A 17668-nucleotide genomic window follows, 5' to 3' on the forward strand; every position below is an offset into this window, starting at 1 on the left:
TTTTATAAGTGTCTTTCCTTGGATAATAGGACCTTGATCAGTTCAGAATTGTCAGATGTTCGAAGCACGTTTTGTCCCCCCCCCAATAACTTTTTACAGAAAAACATAGATCCACCGTGGTTCTTCAGACAGGGCAGAAAGGCTGAGCAGGAAAATACACCAGTGGTGATTTTGTGTTGGGACGCCGCTGTAGGCCAAAAGGATTGTGTTTGACCATACTTCACCACGTTGGGCAGTGCGGGCTGGTGAATTAAAGTGGAGCCGAGGTCGGGTTCAGATTTCACCACAGTGGTTGGGAATCAACATCAGGTCACCGGCTCCCAAACGCAGTGCGCTCCCTCAACCATCAGGCCAGTTGTATAACATTTCTTTAAGTTACACGTTAACTTCGCTCACGTTGAATTACATTTCAATTCAAAGGAGAGTATCACTTACGGCATTTTTATTTGTTTAACCGACCACCTCCCCCGAATAACCAATGGGTCCCAGATTCCAGAGCAGAATTGGGTACCAATGGAGGTGGCACACAATTCCTGATACCAGTTTCTGCATTACTTTTAAAAGTGGCTTATGTGATAACATACTGATTAAATAAAGTTTTTTTTGGCAATTTAAATGAGTTTGTCCGATTGTTTTAGACATCTCATGCGGTATACGAACAAGTAAAATATTTTTTTTTTGGACTGGACCCATGGACGAGATAAGCCACACATTGTTGAGAGTCTTTGTGGGGGCCTTTCAAATTCAATAACTCCACAACTTGCCGCGCATGCTGACAATACGTTCAACGAGTTAAATGACCAAAATGTCGAGGGCTTCTCAAGCAGAACTCAATGTTAATTATTAACTCTCTAGTTCTACCAACCCCGCAGCCCCACCGAGGCATCAACATGCCAGCAACGTGAGCTGCTTCCCCTGGGGGGGGGCAGGGTGGTGGGGGGGGGCAGGGTGGTGGGGGGGTTCACCAATCACGTTGCTTGACGTTACCCCAGCCCTCTGGCCACCGCTACCCCGGCGAGCACGGGGCCACGTGCATCAGGGTGGGTGGGTAAGTGAATAAAGTCGACGGCGAAGAGGCGAGGGGCAGGACAAGTTATCGGGAAGCATTCCGTCATTGACCACCGTACGATTGAGCGTTGTTGTTGTAGTTGTTGTTGTAAAGGCCAGCGACTTGCGTCAAGTTAGCGAGTGGCCCATGGTACAGTGCTCGCCACACGTGTGTGGTGGTGGTGGTGTTGTTGTTTAAAAGAGCGATGCCGCGAGGAGGCGACTGTAGTCGCAGCTGTGGAGCGAGACTGACGATACGGACAGGGCGCGATCGCGATCAGAGAGAGACGACGGTGTGGATCGTGTGGATCGTGTGAAGCGAGGGGAGGGTACAAAGAGCGGATCGAGCGTGGCACAGGGTTCAGTGTTGAAGAGAGGAGCCGGGGTTTGGGAGCCAGCGTCGCGGCGTTAGACTTCAGTGTTAGGCGTTGCTCTTATTTTTTATTTGTGTTTTTTTGTTTTGTTTCCGCCTACCTCCATCGGAAGAATATTCTACCAAAGGTAATCAATGCCCTTGTGTACACACACACAGGGGTGGTGGGGGGGACATCACCACCACCACCATCACCCCAATACCCATGATAAAGATAGATCCATTTGTAGACACCCCACCCCATAGACAGTGACCGTCTTCTCAACGACGGCTGAGTGAATCGCCGTGCTGTGCAAGCAAGGGGGCCCTCCTCATCTTACAAGGGGGAGAGTGTTACGAGGTTTGATAACGTGATTTCGAGGGATGGCTGGGAGACGTGCGGTCAGATGCTCCGGATTAAAGTGTCGTTTTTTTTCCTCTCTACCCCCTCGATGTTAATTCGCGTTGTTTTTAGTGCGGTATCTGTGAATGGATCGCCCCTGTACAGTGCGGTACTGTATGGGATTATGACTTACTACTTGCTCCCCTTCACGCTGTATCTGTAGGGGGGTTAGCGTACGTATGTCCTCGTTACGACAGTGGATGTCTCCTCGTATACCCTCGTGTAGATGGGTCGTCATCATCGTCGTCGTCGGCCGTGATCTATCCACTGCTAGATGATGGCCACGCCAGGCCAACTTCGATCGCCCTTCGCTGCTATTAACAGGGGGGGAAGTGGCATTCTATTTTGTTTATTTAAAGCTTTCTCGTGACTGCAGAGATTCATATTCTTGGTTCTTTCGGTAAAGTCACCACGTAGAAGGGAAACAATATAATAATAAAAAATAAAACAATAAAATCCTCGCGACGTTTCGACTGCAACGCAAGAAGCAATCATCATCAGGTGTGAAAACCACAGCAAGAACATTTGAAAAAAAGTGGCGGTGTTTTTTTTTCCTTAACGTTAGCACCACGGAGAGCGATTTGACAGTTTGTTCAGATGGACGAGTCCATCTATGTTCGGAAAACAGGAGGGGGGGGGGAAGCCACCGTAAGCGTGAACAATCAATTAAGACCCGAAATGGTTTATCGAATCCTTCCAATGATTGCTAAGCCAGAATCCATCTTCTCGGTTGAAATTGTCTCTCTGTGTTTGTATATGTGGATGGCCTCATGAACGAATCTCTCATGGTAGCCGTAAGCGTGAACAATCAATTAAGACCCGAAATGGTTTATCGAATCCTTCCAATGATTGCTAAGCCAGAATCCATCTTCTCGGTTGAAATTGTCTCTCTGTGTTTGTATATGTGGATGGCCTCATGAACGAATCTCTCATGGTAGCCAGATGGCTTGCAGAGAACGTCCGTCTTGGGGTCATTCGTTTACGCTCCTATCCTTAAGTCTCCGTTAAGTTGAATTCCACAAGGCATGCATCTGGCCACGCTTCTTTTGGGCAGTGTTCGTGGGGGATTAATGTATCACAGCCGCCGACCCCCACACGGTTTAAACCCCGTAATCTTGTACAGGGAAATCGAGTTTTCAGGGGGTCCCATACGGCGTACAGCGGGCAAAAAACATTAATTTGTCTATTTGTTTGCGTTTCTCCCTTGTGATGGGACTTTGTAGGATGAGCGTTGACATTTATAATTGGCACGGGGTGACCAATAAGGTCTGCATTGGTCTGTGTTAAAGTAGGGCAGCACTGATAATGGGTTGACAGGTATGATGGATGGTACGTTGGAGGTGCAAGAGACTGTCCCCACCAAAATACGAGAACACCTTCTGTACAAGTAATTATCAAAGTTATTTGCGACGCAATCGATCAGCCGCACCACGGCCTTCTACGGGGCCGAGTGAATGATTTCAGCAGCGTGGATTCATGAGGAGCAAACTCTGGGACGGGTTTGGCCACGTGGTGTCTCATCAGCAGCCTAAGGGCAGCCTCGCTTGAATCAATGCTCTGTGAACTTTCAAATCTCACAGGCAAGGCACCCACCCACCCATCCCCCCTTGTCTTTTTACGCCACGTGTGCTTATATGTGTCCGTATAAATATATTTGGGTGTTGTTACAAAATGGGACTTTTTTTTCAGTAACAAAGTTTTTAAAAAATTATAGGGTTTTTTTTCTCACCCTTTTTTATGTTTTAACATCTTAACATGTGTTGTAACCTTGGACTGCAAGTTGGCCAGGAGATGGAAATAGACCGGTGGATTGTCGCATCTACGTGGATTTTAGAGTATTAACCCCATATACATGTGACGGGTTCTCAGGTTCTCTCAAATTTGCCAAACACCCAAATTGAATTGGCCAAAACCATCCGAACCCTCATCGCAAAAATAACACGAAACACGTTTTGAGAATCGGCGAGGCTTTCTCATCTCAAGGGCAATTCATCATTAATAATTGTTACAGTGCAGGATAGGTAATGCACATTGGACGCATCATTCGAGTTCATTTTACCACTGGTACAATATTGCAATCACACCCCCAAGGGACCATCTGTCACAGATGCTGAACCGGGTGTGTCGGTGGCGGATGTGTCTGGGATGTACAATAGGGTTTGGTGTCAGATGGCATTGGCTGCAAGGTCAAAGCTTGCTTACATATGTTGACACTATTTACAGACTTGATGCGTCCAACACTTTAAAGTTGAATTACAGTGTCCCATTTAAATCTCACAATGAATAAATTTTATATGGAGATGCACCATTTGAAGTATCTAGCAAATTTGGTCAAAGTTGATGCACGAGTGGTAAATTAATATATTGCGAGTGTATTTTAATGCAGATGGCGTTTGTGCTGTGTTATTTAGTATTCCAAATTAGCAATGGAAAACTTCACGCGTCTGTCAGTCTGGACTAAATCAGAAGCTCCCCTCAAAATTACTCGGTGCAGTACATAATGTACCGCCTACGGTTACATAATACCTTAGGCTTAGAGCAACACGGTTTTTTTTGCCTTTTACACCAGTTGTCTCGTTTAAATTGTTTTTGTAAATGTACTTCAGTTTTTGATACGGCCACGTCCTTTATTCAAGAATCCATAAACTACCGCACAAATGAAATATTCCTGTTTGCTGCAAACATTTTGTGTCCCAGAGCCAACATACTGCGAAGCAAGCTCCCATTTATAGGGACCGCTAATAGATCACTAAAGCTCACTTTCACAAGGTCAAAGGTTGTGCAAGTTCAAATTCTGATTATTGCGCAAGCGGAGAAAAGAACAGCAGATGCACATTCAGGGAAACGCTGCATCCCTCAAAGCAAATCTTGAAATAAATGTTTAACCTTCTTGGTTCTTTCGGTAAAGTCACGTAGAATGAGAATAAAACAATAAAATAAAATAAGACAATAAAATTCTCATGACGTTTCGGCCACAACACAAGTAGCCTTCTTCTACTTTTATTCTCATTCTACGTGACTTTACCGAAAGAACCAAGAAGATGAATCCTTGCAGTCACGAAAGCTTTAAATCGAAATAAATGTTTAATTCAGCAATTAATAATACATTGATCGGTATTGCTAGTTGTTTTGTGAACTTTGTCGTGTCAACTTTGTTTTGCTCATATTCATCCTGAGCCTAACTTTGCAGCCTTTCACATCATATTTCTTGATAATTGTGGCAAACCGGTACTGTAATCGGCTTTTTATCATTTTTGCCCACAAAAAACGTAAGTGTATTAACAGTCTTTAACTAGACTCAACACTCTTGCAAGATATTTCTTCAGTGGAATTATTACAGGTCTTTTCGGTGGGGCTCATGTGCTCTTGTTATAAAAGAGCTGACCTCTGCTGAATGGGACAACAGCCTTCTGCGTATTTCTACCATCTCCGGCTGAACCAATGAAGCAGTTCTTAACAGCGTATGTGTTGCTGCAGAGTGGGTTGCAGGCTTTCAGCTAACATATCTATGACTGCCGGACAGAAACCAACGTGGCACAGATGTACTTGCAACGTCATTCAGAATTCAACAACTCATTATTACACTTCCTAAGTTCATTTTAATTATATATATTAAAAAACACATATAGTGACTTAGGGGACAGGCAGGGTTGTGGATGATTTTAATGACCAAGGTTTATACTTTATGTATAGGCAATGCAAGGATGGATGGGGATTCAGTGAAAGGAAAAATGTTGGGTGCGATTTGGTCACGTGAGAAATAGGGGCAGCAGCATTTTGGACCATCAGGAGTTTGTGGGGGTGGACACAAGGAGGACCAAAGAAGAGGGACCTACTTTAAACATTCATGAACCAGCAATTCGGCTGCTGAAGGATTCTCCAATCGTGTAACACTATTATGTTTCATTACAATTCTTTATTGCAGTATGTAAATTGTAGGCACTGCACTTATGATTTTTTTTACTCGCATTCATGTATGCGGTTGAACTCCTTTCACACAGTACATAGCCAACTGTGCTAATCGGAGGTGCTTGTTGGATGCTGCCATGGGGTAATGGGTAGCACACTGAACTTCTTATCCAGAGGTCCCCATTTCAATCAACCGGTGCAGCAATTGAAACAATCTCTCCACCCCTGTCCATCCAGCAATGTGAAAGGGTACGCTGCAGTTATTCAATTGGCAGGTCGCGTGTGGTGGGGTAAAGTGTCGTTAGTTCTGCCCATTCTCAGATGCATGTCCAGTGTGGAAGGATAGGCCAAATACCCAGAGAGAGCCCCCCTCCATGTGGAGGCCGTTCTGCCAGCACTGGCGTGAGCAGCTGATTCAAGGACTGGACCTTTCACTTTTGACAGTCACATCAAGCAATGTTTTCAACTTACTTCCGTGTCCTCACTGCTTCTCCCAGGACTTGAGACTGGGCACCATCAGCGTCATAAGTGACAATTCATTTCCTGTTGCACCCACAGATCTGCAACCATGGGGATTCACCCTCTGATCCAGGCGTTAATTGACACCAGTGCGGGCACGGCAGGTCAGTTCTCCTGCACGGCCAGCATGCTGTTACTTTTGTCTGTAGGTATCGACTAACCAACTGTAAAGTTCTGCTCAGACTTACAATTCAAATATTAAACATCATTCCTTAAGTGCCACTGAAACCTCACCTTCAGTTGAAAGGTTGGTGCAGCAGGTGCTTTAAGGGTGTGAAGCCATGTTGTATAAGATTTTAATGTTTTATTACATTTCTCCTATATAATTTTTTTAAAAGTTAGTTTTAGTTTAAGTTCTAATTTTCATGATATTTGGTTTTACCCACCTTCTGTGCTAGATACATTTTTCTTCAGAGTTTAACTACATTGGGTGCTGATCATTAATTTAGGGCCATATTCGTAGAAAAGTTAACTGTAGTTAATGCGAGAGCAATCGTTCCAGTCGTCACCGTGAAAGCGGGCGCAATACGCTTTGTGCCGACATGTTACTTGTTATGAATCTGTCGTGTGGCCGCAGGTGGCATAGCCTGCGTCTACAGCGGGCAGCCATTTGACACGGCCAAGGTGAAAATGCAGACCTTTCCCAAGCTGTACAATGGCTTTGTGAGCTGCCTGGGCCAGACGTACCGCGCCGAGGGCATGTGGGGCCTCTACCGTGGCAGCTTCCCCGCTCTCATCGCCAACATCGGCGAGAATGCCATGCTTTTCCTCTGCTATGGCTTCTGCCAGCGCCTAGTGGCAAGGCTTTCTCACCTCCAGGAGGGCAGTCGACTCAGGTAAGAGGCCTGCATAGGTGCTCGCTAACAGCACTTCTCCCAACAGTCTCTTAAGGCTATATCGGGGATCTTTTGTGTGTGGTCGAGGAGCAGCGGTACTGTGGATAGCGCACTGCCCATTGAACCTGGCGAACTGGGTTCAATTTCCAGCCACAAATAATAGTGGCGCGAGTATTATCCAAACTGGTTTTTGGCCTCTTAAGGGGGCAACTTGAACCTGCATGAGTACCTAGTGCAGTGTGTTAACGCTGGGGAGACGAAGGTGATCAGGTGTGGTGCTGGCCACACCATATCCTTGTGCACCTTACTCTTTGGTTCTATTGGGTAAAGTCACGTAGGTGAAAATAAAATAACAAAAAATCACGACGTTTCGGCCACAACACAAGCGGCCTTCATCAGGTGAAGGGACGAGACTGTCTGGAGGACAGCGCTGGAGTGGAAGAAGCCACGCTTAGATCACGACCTTTAAGCTGATGAAGGCCGCTTGTGTTGTGGCCGAAACGTCATTATTTTTTGTTATTTTATTTTCACCTACGTGACTTTACCCAATAGAACCAAAGAGTATGGATCCTAGCAGTCACGAAAGCTTTAAATCTAGACTTGTGCACCTTGTCGGCCTTTATCAGTGCTTCGCAACACAGCACTTGCCCCAACAGAGTGCGGGAATACGTTGTGTCTTTGGTGATATACTTTTACTATACATGGCCTGTAAGATTATATATAAACAAAGTATAGCAAAAATGGTAGCATCCATGTATTAAGAAAGTCAGTGTCTCCATGCTTAAATGAGTGGTGGTCTTTGTCCGTTGTGGTCACATTTTTATGGTCAGGGCCAGTCCCTGCATAGGTCTCTTATTATGCCTGGCATGGTGGCGCATGCCTGTTATGCAGCGCTTTCTTGGCAAGTAATCTGACGATGCTGCATTGCCAATAGTTCACACGCAAATTTAAGATTAGACTCGTCACATTTGTAAATAGCAGCGTGGCCTTAAAATAAGGAATATGTAATAGGTGACATTCGGACAATGGCCTTTATTCATAGCACATCGAGTTGATGTATTATATACAGTATATTTGTGAGAATGCCATTCCTGTTGAGCCCTGCGGTGGCCAGATGATTGCAGTACAGCAAGTGGGCTCCTGGCCCACTTGTACAGACCATTGTGTGCTGTTTCAGCATGTTCATGTGGTTTCTAAACATGAGAGAAGTGCTCTCACTAGCACCGCCCAAAGTGCAAGTGAGTATATTGTACGTGGAATATGTTGAAACGGATTGCGCCAAACTTCGTGGAACCTCAGAAGCTGAAAAGGGTTGAGCCTCGATAGTGCTTGGATGGGCGACCAGCATGCACAAAGCAGCTGTTGCAGGCTGCTGCGAGGTTACGTTCCCTTCAGTTCAGCGAAGTAAATTGTTCTTCTTTACCAAGCTCCCAACTTCTCCAACCCACATTGACTAGCGTGGTGAAATATGGTCAAACACCACCACAACCCACACGGTATCGGGAGGCCCTCATCCAGCAGCGGTTAGACAAAAGGGCTGTCCATGTACTTTCACGCAAATATCAAGTGTCTACCTTTACATGCTGCCAAGTCTGCCAGTGATAAAGACGACGACGACGATGATGATGGATGAGACACAGTGTAATATATTAACCTCTTGGTTTTATTGCACGTGCTCCGCACAGTAACATGCAGATGGCCACAGCCGGTTCCCTCGCGGCCGGGTTCACGGCGATCGTCATCTGCCCCTTGGAGCTCGTCAAGTGCCGCATGCAGGCCATGCGGGAAATGCACGCAGCCGGCAAGACCGTGTTCACCATGGCCGATTGGTAGGCGCCTGTGGTGTCTCTTTTCCACCGTGCAGCCGAGCGGCGCTGTGGCCTTGCCGAACTAGCCCCTATGGCAAGGGACTAGTCGATCCAAAAGATACCAACTATTGTTCCATTATTTTGACCTTCATCAACACACATTATGAATGACAATAGCATGCATCCAAGTAAATATATTCAAAAGTATTTAATTATTAATAAAAACCGCAACGTTACACTGCCGAGCCATTATTCGGGATGTTTTGGCATGCAACATGTTGAGGCTTGCGTGCAAAAGGCACCAACTTAATAAAACTGGCAATAATGATGATGGCCCTACGATTTGCCGTCTTGTTTTATCGCCTGCCGTTCAGCACGGAGTGTCCAAAGTTTCACCCCACTTGTTGACAGTTCCTTCAGCAAGTTAATTTATGCCTCTCCCAGCAACCCCAGCGACACGTCGAAAAAAAACATAGTGCTTCAGAGCGCTACAGAACACACCCGAGAGCTGTGCAGCAAAACGGCAAACACCAGCGTGGCGATGATCGTGACGAAGGTGATGATGACATTGACTACCACCCCACCCCTGCGCCCCCCTCCCCGTGTGTTTCGTGCAGTACGGCCGTGGCGGTGACGAGGAATGTTCTCCGTGTCGACGGCCTCTTGGGGCTTTATAATGGGCTCAGCAGCACGTGGATGCGCGACATGCCGGGCTACTTCTGCTTCTTCTGGGGCAACGAGGTGTGCAAGACACTTTTCACGCCACCCGGCAAGACCAAAGACGACCTGGGTATGCATGTACCGGGGTCGCTGGTGTGTTCTTAGTGCCCTCCGTTCATTTTCTCAGCGGATACATTGGTCTGCTTAACCATGACAATTTAGACTTGATTTGAAGCTTTCGTGACTGCAGGGATTACTCTTTGTTTTTTTCGGTAAAGTCACGTATAAATAAGAAATAACAAAATAACATAATAGCGTACGACGTTTCGGTTGCAACACAAGCAGCCATCATCAGGTACAGAAGAGCTAAATTATGAGAGAGGGGAGACACATAATCTCGGATGTATATACAGACACCCAAGTAGGGGGAACTGACACAGTTACAACAGGGGACACAGAGAGAGAAGCATACCAGACAAACAGTTTAGCAAAATTTTTGGAAACCATGTAAAGCAACACAGACGGTCGGTCAAAACACAATTAACGCGTAGTCCGTTTGATCACGCTATTTCAAAAGATTGCTAAATTGCAGGTAAAGTATGAAACTCAAACTACAGACCGCACACACACACACAGACAACCAAGTAGAGCGAGCCAGCACAGAGATAAGCACACAGTAAAGTTGCCTTAAATAGGCAGAGAAGGTAAGGCTGAGTGACAATGCATACCTCATGCTAATTTTGTCCCATTGTCACTCAGCCTTACCTTCTCTGCCTATTTAAGGCAACTTTACTGTGTGCTTGTCTCTGTGCTGGCTCACTCTACTTGGTTGTCTGTGTGTGTGTGTGCGGCCTGTAGTTTGAGTTTCATACTTTACTTGCAATTTAGCAATCTTTTGAAATAGCGTGATCAACCGGACTATGCGTTAATTGTGTTTTGACCGACCGTCTGTGTTGCTTTACATGGTTTCCAAAAATTTTGCTAAACCCTGTTTGTCTGGTATGCTTCTCTCTCTGTGTCCCCTGTTGTGTCTGTGTCAGTTCCCCCTACTTGGGTGTCTGTGTATACATCTGAGGTTATCTGTCTCCCCTCTCTCATAATTTAGCTCTTCTGTACCTGATGATGGCTGCTTGTGTTGCAACCATGACAATTTAGTCGTATATTCTCATGGAATGGCTACATCACTAATATAGATATTCAGGCATTGAAAGAGCTTGTTTTTTTTTGTACCAAAGCTTTCTGCACCTCTGATCAATTAGTTCTTCTGTCACAGCTGGTGTCGAGTCCTAATGTCTACCAAAGACGGCTTTATAGAATGTAGTTTTAAAGCAGGACATATTATTAAAGCTCCTACACTCACTGATTAACTCCAGTCGCTCTGATTCCATCATTCAGTTGCTTTTATTGTTACTTTTACCATTGCTACCACAATAAATTTCCCCACGAACGTCATCCATACTCTGTTCATCTCCCTTCGGCATAGGACAGAAACAATTTTATGAATTTCTATGCAGGAATCGATGCTCTTTATTGCTGGACACTTCGGTTCTAGGCCTTTGGGCCTGTACTCAGCAATGATGATTAAAAATGAAAAATTTCAGTCATGTATCCAGTTATACCTGGTGGATGTGGTAGCCTTGAACGTCTGTAATGCACTCGGATGCAGGTGAGGTTGGTGAAATGCCCACAGATGTATCCTATGTAAGATACCCATCTGCCGACTGTATGCAGTACAGCAAGTAATCATATTGATCCCTATGTCTGGCCAGGAAAAAAGTATTTTATCTGAATTCTATGATGACTGTTCAGGATGGTTGTGTATTGGGGATGTTTTACCAATGCGTTTTCATGTATGGGGGAAAAGTGGATATTGCCTGGAAAGAAACTGTTGGACATACATGGGTAAAACAATGAAACTCTCCACATAATGGTATAAACAAAATAATTACTGTACTACCTTTTGCAGGAACATTGACCTGCAAGTGGGCATCTCATGTACTTGAAAGCTCCCCTCTTTGTGTGCTCTAACAACGCCACCTCCGTGTCAAATGATTTCAGGCATATGTCGCTACAGCCAACCAAAAATATTTTTCTTGGCTATATATCGCATAACAATGTATTAATGTCCACTCCAATGTATTAATTCGTTCCCACTCCATCTGTGAAGCCTTACAGTGTAAATAACCCCACCGATTAATCATAACTGGTGGCGTTTAATAGTAATTTGATCAAGTCATGAGTTAACGAAAACATCAATTGTGCATGCTTGCTGGTTTTTGGCATTTTAACAAAGGCACTTTGTCCTCGTGCTGTTGGCTTGTGCTGGTGGCTTGTTGGGCTCGCAGGCGCATTCCCACTCCTGGTGAGTGGCGGGATGGCAGGCGTTTTCCTGTGGGTGGTCGTTTACCCCTTGGACAGCGTGAAGTCCCGCATACAAGTCATGTCCATGTCGAGCCGCCAGCCTGGTTTCCTCGCCGCTACAGCCTCTATCATCCGTACTGATGGTACCTGAATATCTACTCAAAAACGCACTCGGCCACTTAGCCTCTTGCTTACCTTAGACAAAGACGAATATCCCCCCCCCCCCCCCCCCCCCGTATAGCCTCAACGGACTGTTGGGGCAAATGTTGTGAGTGAGCACCTATGAAGGCCGTCACGACATACGAGGGAGTGGGTGGCCAGTACCACGCCCAGCCGCCTTTGTCTCCCCAGTGGTGATGTGTACACATTGCATCAGGTACTAATTTTAGGCTGGGTCGACCTAGGAGAGGCCCAGGACCAATTCAGCTAATTGTCACTGATTTTGGCCTTGAGTGGGAATCGAACTTGGTCCGCTGGCTTCATAGTGCAGCGCACTAACCGTTGCACGACCGCTCCTCACCTTATGCACTTACCCACACGCGTAACTGCCCACTCACTCGCCCATCTGCTTATTTGCACACACCTTTATTGACCCACTTACTCGTTTATCTACCCATTCAATGACCCACCAATTAGCCTGCTCACTTTTCCAGTCGTTCGTCCAGTCACTCACTTCGAAGGTTGCCACCTCTTGGGTACAAAATAATCTCAGACACAAAGGGAAGAATAACACATTCCAAAGTCAGAGGAGAGAACGAAATGTAAATGTGTTTTTTTGAGCGGTGTATTTTTATGCAACTGACAAAATCAGGACTTTTAATGTTCCACGAGGACTCTCAGAAATCCCAGGATGGCTGCTTCAAAGGACATCTTAGAAGAACCAGGATAGCAGCTCATGAGTCAATGTGCAGGTCTGATAGCCAAAGCACAGCCTTAAGGCAAGTTGAATGGATGTCTTCAATCATTCGACAGAATTTGCCGACGCTTACAATCAGGTGTATGGACAATAAGGGGTAGGCCCGTCTGTTTTGAGTGCTTCTTTCTGAAATGTTAACCAACGTCATAAAATCTGTTAAATTGTAACCCACTGGATGACTCGCCCACACACCAGCTCACATCAACTTACTCAACTACAAAGACAAATATCCTCTGTATAGCCTTAACAGACTGTAGGAGCAAGTTCTGTTAGCGAGCACCTGTGAAGGCCACGACGGCACACGAGGGGGTGGATGGCCAGCACCACGCCCGGCCACCTTTGTCTCCCATGTGGCAATGTTTACACATCGCACCAGATGCTCAATAGTGGCTGAGTCGACCTTAAACCACACAGGCAATTAGTAAGTAGGTGTGTGGTGGCCACTACTAATTGGACGTTTACTGTGGCTACACACTCGTTCTGCGTTTGTCGCCCTCGTCCCCATGTCCCCCAACCAGGCATAATGGCTCTCTATTCCGGGTTCACCCCGACCATCATCCGAGCCTTCCCGGCTAACGCTGCGCTGTTCCTCGCCTACGAGTTAACCAGGTCGTCCTTGATGCGCCGAGTGCAGTAGGCTCAGCAGAAGAGAAGGTGAGCCATCCTGGATATTTAATTGGCTTTGGTTTCCATATTGTTTTTGTAACGGACCTCGAATTTTAACACTTCAAGGGTGACCTACAATTGCATTCAATGTCCACAGCGTGATGAGAAGGCACTGCGCATTCGAGATTTTTTTGCGCGTGATTTTTCTTAAATTATTTACATTACAATTATGAGGCTAATGACAGTCGATTTTATTATAGTTATTTTTTAAAAATAAAATAAGGTGATGTTTATTTCAGCCATGGCCTTAGTTATGTTTGTTAGGTTATGCAATGTTAGTTTGTCTATAAGTTGCTGTTTTGTATCTGGATTCTTCACAGTGTGAATAATATAACATTAGATCGGTAATTATTTGCAGCGACTTTTTTCAACGTGCAAATAGTTGATCATTTATCTTTTTGCCATCGAACCGTTTCAGTTACATTTGAGGATCTCTTCCCTGCCATATTTTCAGGTCTACACGACAACGGAGGAGTCCGCAGTGAGGAAGCGTGGAGCACACTGGACGTGGACTGATGGACGAATACACCTCTCACGGAATGGTTACTGGGTCACGGGCAGTGCGGGAAGCATCTGTTGTAGCACTTGTGTGCTTTTGTTTGACGTCACAGTTTTATCGCTATTTTTTTCTTTTTTTGTTTCTACCTAATGCCTCCTCTCTTTTAGATTCCTCCTCATAAAGCAACCACAGATGGATGCGATGTTCCAAGATGCAGCTATGCTTATGCGAGGCATAGCTCTGTTGGTGCTACTAACGCTTCGAGTGTAGTATGTTAAACCCCGGTGAGAACTCAAGAGACCGGGGATAAGTCTCGTTTTGCAAGCGTAACCTGCGTTACCAAAATGATAAGCAAAGCAAATAAAGTACAGCAATGAAGCAAATATAAATCACAGGACGTTTACAATGACGGGCCACTTTCGTGGACCCCAATTCCAGCAGGCATGGTGTTATTTAGAAGCGCGTATCTTCGCCTTGACATTGGGCCAAATTTGGGCGTGGTGTGCTCTTCTGACAATTTTGTATCAATGTGATCGGATATGTTTTTGATATGAACACACCCCAGAGCTCAATATCTGTTAATGGCATTTATATTGATCTGTATAGAGTGCAAATAGAAAAAGAACTGTGTGTGCAGTGCGCCTGCGTGTTGGTTACTCTTCTGCCATTTTGTTCAGCGGTGCGTTATTGTAAATTGCACTAAAAGAAATGCAATATCCTTTTCTGCAACATTGTCAGACATTAACGAAGCCGTTATTGATGATTTATTCAACTTTATAACCTTGCAAAACTGTGTGCTTTCAAAACCCAGCCATTGAGAGTTGATGGAAGTTATTTTTAAAACATTAAGATTATTTTCTAGTTTATGTTATGTAGTTGCAGCACATCATAATGTGTGACCAATTCATCGCATCTTTATACAAATTTCTCTATGTTCAACAGCCACAGGAAATACAATGAGTGTGCAGTTTTTAATGTTAACGAGCACTTGTCAGCATGCAATGCCTAATCGTAGACGTCAATAAGGACTGAAACTGACCCTTTCAGTAGAGTAATTATATACCAGGGGCGGGCAAATTTTTTGACTCGCAGGCCACAATGGGTTCTAAAATTTGACAGAGGATTCTAATATAAATGACATGTGAAAATCATTACATGAAAGGATTTGGCCTTTAGCAGGTAGCAAAGCATTTATTTGCAAGGCAATTTAACAAATTGCACGAACATGAACAATACAAAAACATGTAACTCCCGGTCAAAGTGCGCCATCTAATGGGGAAATGGGGGCATTACAGGAGAAGGGGAAAATTTAATTTAATAATAATAATATTTGGACAAGTTCGGCAGGCCGGATTAAAAAGCCCAACGGGCCGTATACGGCCCGGGGGCCGTACTTTGCCGATGTCTGTTATATTCCATTCGTGCAATACAACATGTACCGATGCAATGCCCAGTCCACAAATACGAAAGAGCCATTACAGTGATGCACTCTGCTGCTGCTGCTGCTGACGACGCGGTTATCTGGCTTGACCACGTGAATGTGAAATTGTGGTTGTTGCTCTGCATCTACGTCAGCCACGCGAAAGAAGAAGTGTCATGTTCCGTAATGTTGCACTTGAATTAAGCAGCCTCCTAATAAGTAGCATCTCCAGCAGTCTCAATTGACTTGAAATTCAGTGACAAGCTTGTCTTTAACACCAACTGGTGTAATTGATTTGTCGACTCACTTGTCACTTATTTCTGATGATGCACATGCTATATATTTTTTTTAACGGCAGCACACAACTGACAATTGCAGTGTATGGGGTTGTCACTTAAATTATAATCAATAGTGAGTGATTTAATCCTTCAATCCCATTTAACAACCATTTTGGCTCTGAACTTGTTCATGATCATTGAGCGTTTAGTGTAGAAGTTGTATACCACAAACCATCACTGAGCGTTCCCCTGGGGTCTGCTCATTGGTTTCTTTCCCACGTCTGGAGGGCATTTCTTGCAGAAAATTTGCAGAAGATTTTTTTTAATTCTCAGATGCCATTCATGTCACGAAGTTCCTGTGGTGGTCACATTGACCCCAAATTCCACTGTCGGTGTTGGGGGTTTCAGTGAAGTAATTGTGCACTGGATTGAGCTCACCAAACTGGGTACATGTGAGAAGCATTTTATTCTGGGTGCGAAACCCCGGCTCAAATCCGTAGTAGGTGCCCGCTGAATACTTGAACATAGGATATTATTCTCCAGTCGCACAAAGCCACCTTCCCATAACACCCGATCCCTTGCTTTTGTATTATAGAGCTAAAACCTTGCAACGACGAGCCCTATTGTTGCTCCGTAACAAGCCTTGGGGAGCAAGATATATAAGCTGGCGCTTGCATGTTGTGATTTAACGCTGTCGTTCGGTCCCTTGACTCTTGTCTCGTTTTCTGTAACACTGGAAAGTGAAATTAACAGCTGTTGTGAGTAGTCACACCTATAATGGGAGCGGTTTTGTCCTTTGTGTGATTTGGTGCCTATTGTGGTGTAATGCGCGGTTGATTGATTGATGCACATGTGCAGTAATCTCTTGAGACGATAGCCCTGTGGTAATTATTTCTGATTGTTCTTTTACAAACTATTGTTTATTCCCTAGAAAAATGTATCCTGATTATGCGTGACTAGGGAGTAAATCTGACTGAGCCGTGTTGGGATGTATTTTTTTTATCCATTAGAATAACACATTTTACACAGTGTATGTGATCATTCAAGTGGCAGAATATGATAATTGCCATTTTTGCTAAAAACACATTGCCTCGCTTATTTTCAAGCGATTATCTTCTGGAACCCAGAAAAAAAATCACTTTGTGTAGAGTTTAATCTGTCTTTGGTTGGTACTTTAGTTTGAGTTACACAGTTCACGTGATCACCATAATATTGTAATTCTTATGTGTCGGACACTTGCCTTTAACGTCGATCAGACTGTAAAATGAACTTATGGAAAATACGTACCTCTTGTGTTTATTTTGTGCACTTATAGTTAAACTTTTATTCACGCTTATGTTGAATGCAATGTAAATGCCAAGGGCTTGAACAGACATTTGCCAATTAAGGCAGTACATCTGAAGAATGCTTAATAAAAGTTAACATTACAATAAGTTTCATTTAAAAAAATAAAGCGTCAATATTTTACTCTGTAATTTCATGCTATTAAAAACATAAAGAAACGGGGGAGGCGAAATTAGAAACGACAATCCACAGCGTAAGTGTTCGCCGTTGTGCTGTCGAGTCTTCGATATCTTTTCCGGTTGTGCCACGTGTTGAGCATATATCACGTTTCACCTCGCACGCTTGGTGCATCAGGATTCAGTTTCTCGTCAAGCTGCCTGCGCGTGGAGCGATACGTGGTACAACTTGATACTACACCGGAGGGCCAAAAGACAACCCACATGTTTTTGCATCACCTTACGTTACACAGAAATGCATAAACCTCGCTGCAAAACAGAAGGGACGGATGTGAAGAGGAGAAGTCGCTGCGTTCAGTAATTTACATCAGCATATAATAACCTACGTGGTCGCACCTAAAAATGGTGCGTTCAAACAGATAACTCAATATTTCCTGACCAGAGATTGGTGCCAACACTAGAAGGAAAATAATGTTTTGTTTTTAAATTAATCCAAGGCAAAGTAATTGGCATCTATAAATTGCACAAAGGTGC

General features: G+C 44.6%; 1 protein-coding gene across 3 annotated transcripts; it reads left to right on the top strand.

Annotated features, from left to right (window-relative positions):
- Nucleotides 1–968: 968 nt before the first annotated feature.
- On the top strand, nt 969–17141 carry SLC25A15 (solute carrier family 25 member 15). 3 transcript variants are annotated; one of them, XM_032956689.2, is made up of 9 exons: nt 980–1048; nt 1534–1548; nt 6270–6334; nt 6808–7066; nt 8752–8895; nt 9492–9664; nt 11880–12038; nt 13330–13465; nt 13932–17141. In XM_032956689.2, exons 3-8 carry the CDS (start codon nt 6280–6282, stop codon nt 13446–13448), a joined length of 909 nt encoding a protein of 302 aa, XP_032812580.1. In that variant the 5' UTR covers nt 980–1048; nt 1534–1548; nt 6270–6279; the 3' UTR covers nt 13449–13465; nt 13932–17141. The 3 variants fall into 3 exon arrangements, with proteins under 3 accessions (XP_032812579.1, XP_032812580.1, XP_032812581.1); XM_032956688.2 differs by lacking the exon at nt 1534–1548 and having other exon boundaries at nt 969–1048; XM_032956690.2 differs by lacking the exons at nt 980–1048; nt 1534–1548 and adding an exon at nt 1587–1760.
- The last annotated feature ends 527 nt before the right edge of the window (nt 17142–17668 follow it).

The sequence above is a fragment of the Petromyzon marinus genome, chromosome 18 (genome assembly GCF_048934315.1).
Source record: "Petromyzon marinus isolate PM22_M1 ecotype Great Lakes invasive population chromosome 18, UKy_Petmar_22M1.pri1.0, whole genome shotgun sequence".
NCBI classification, from domain to species: Eukaryota; Metazoa; Chordata; class Hyperoartia; order Petromyzontiformes; family Petromyzontidae; genus Petromyzon; species Petromyzon marinus.

Bases quoted from the DNA above. Each gene is read 5' to 3' on its own strand.
- SLC25A15 (XM_032956688.2), top strand. From the start codon at position 6,280: ATGGGGATTCACCCTCTGATCCAGGCGTTAATTGACACCAGTGCGGGC. The intron at 9,665-11,879 runs GTATGCATGTAC...TTGGGCTCGCAG, and splicing joins CAAGACCAAAGACGACCTGG to GCGCATTCCCACTCCTGGTG. The intron at 12,039-13,329 runs GTACCTGAATAT...TCCCCCAACCAG, and splicing joins CTCTATCATCCGTACTGATG to GCATAATGGCTCTCTATTCC.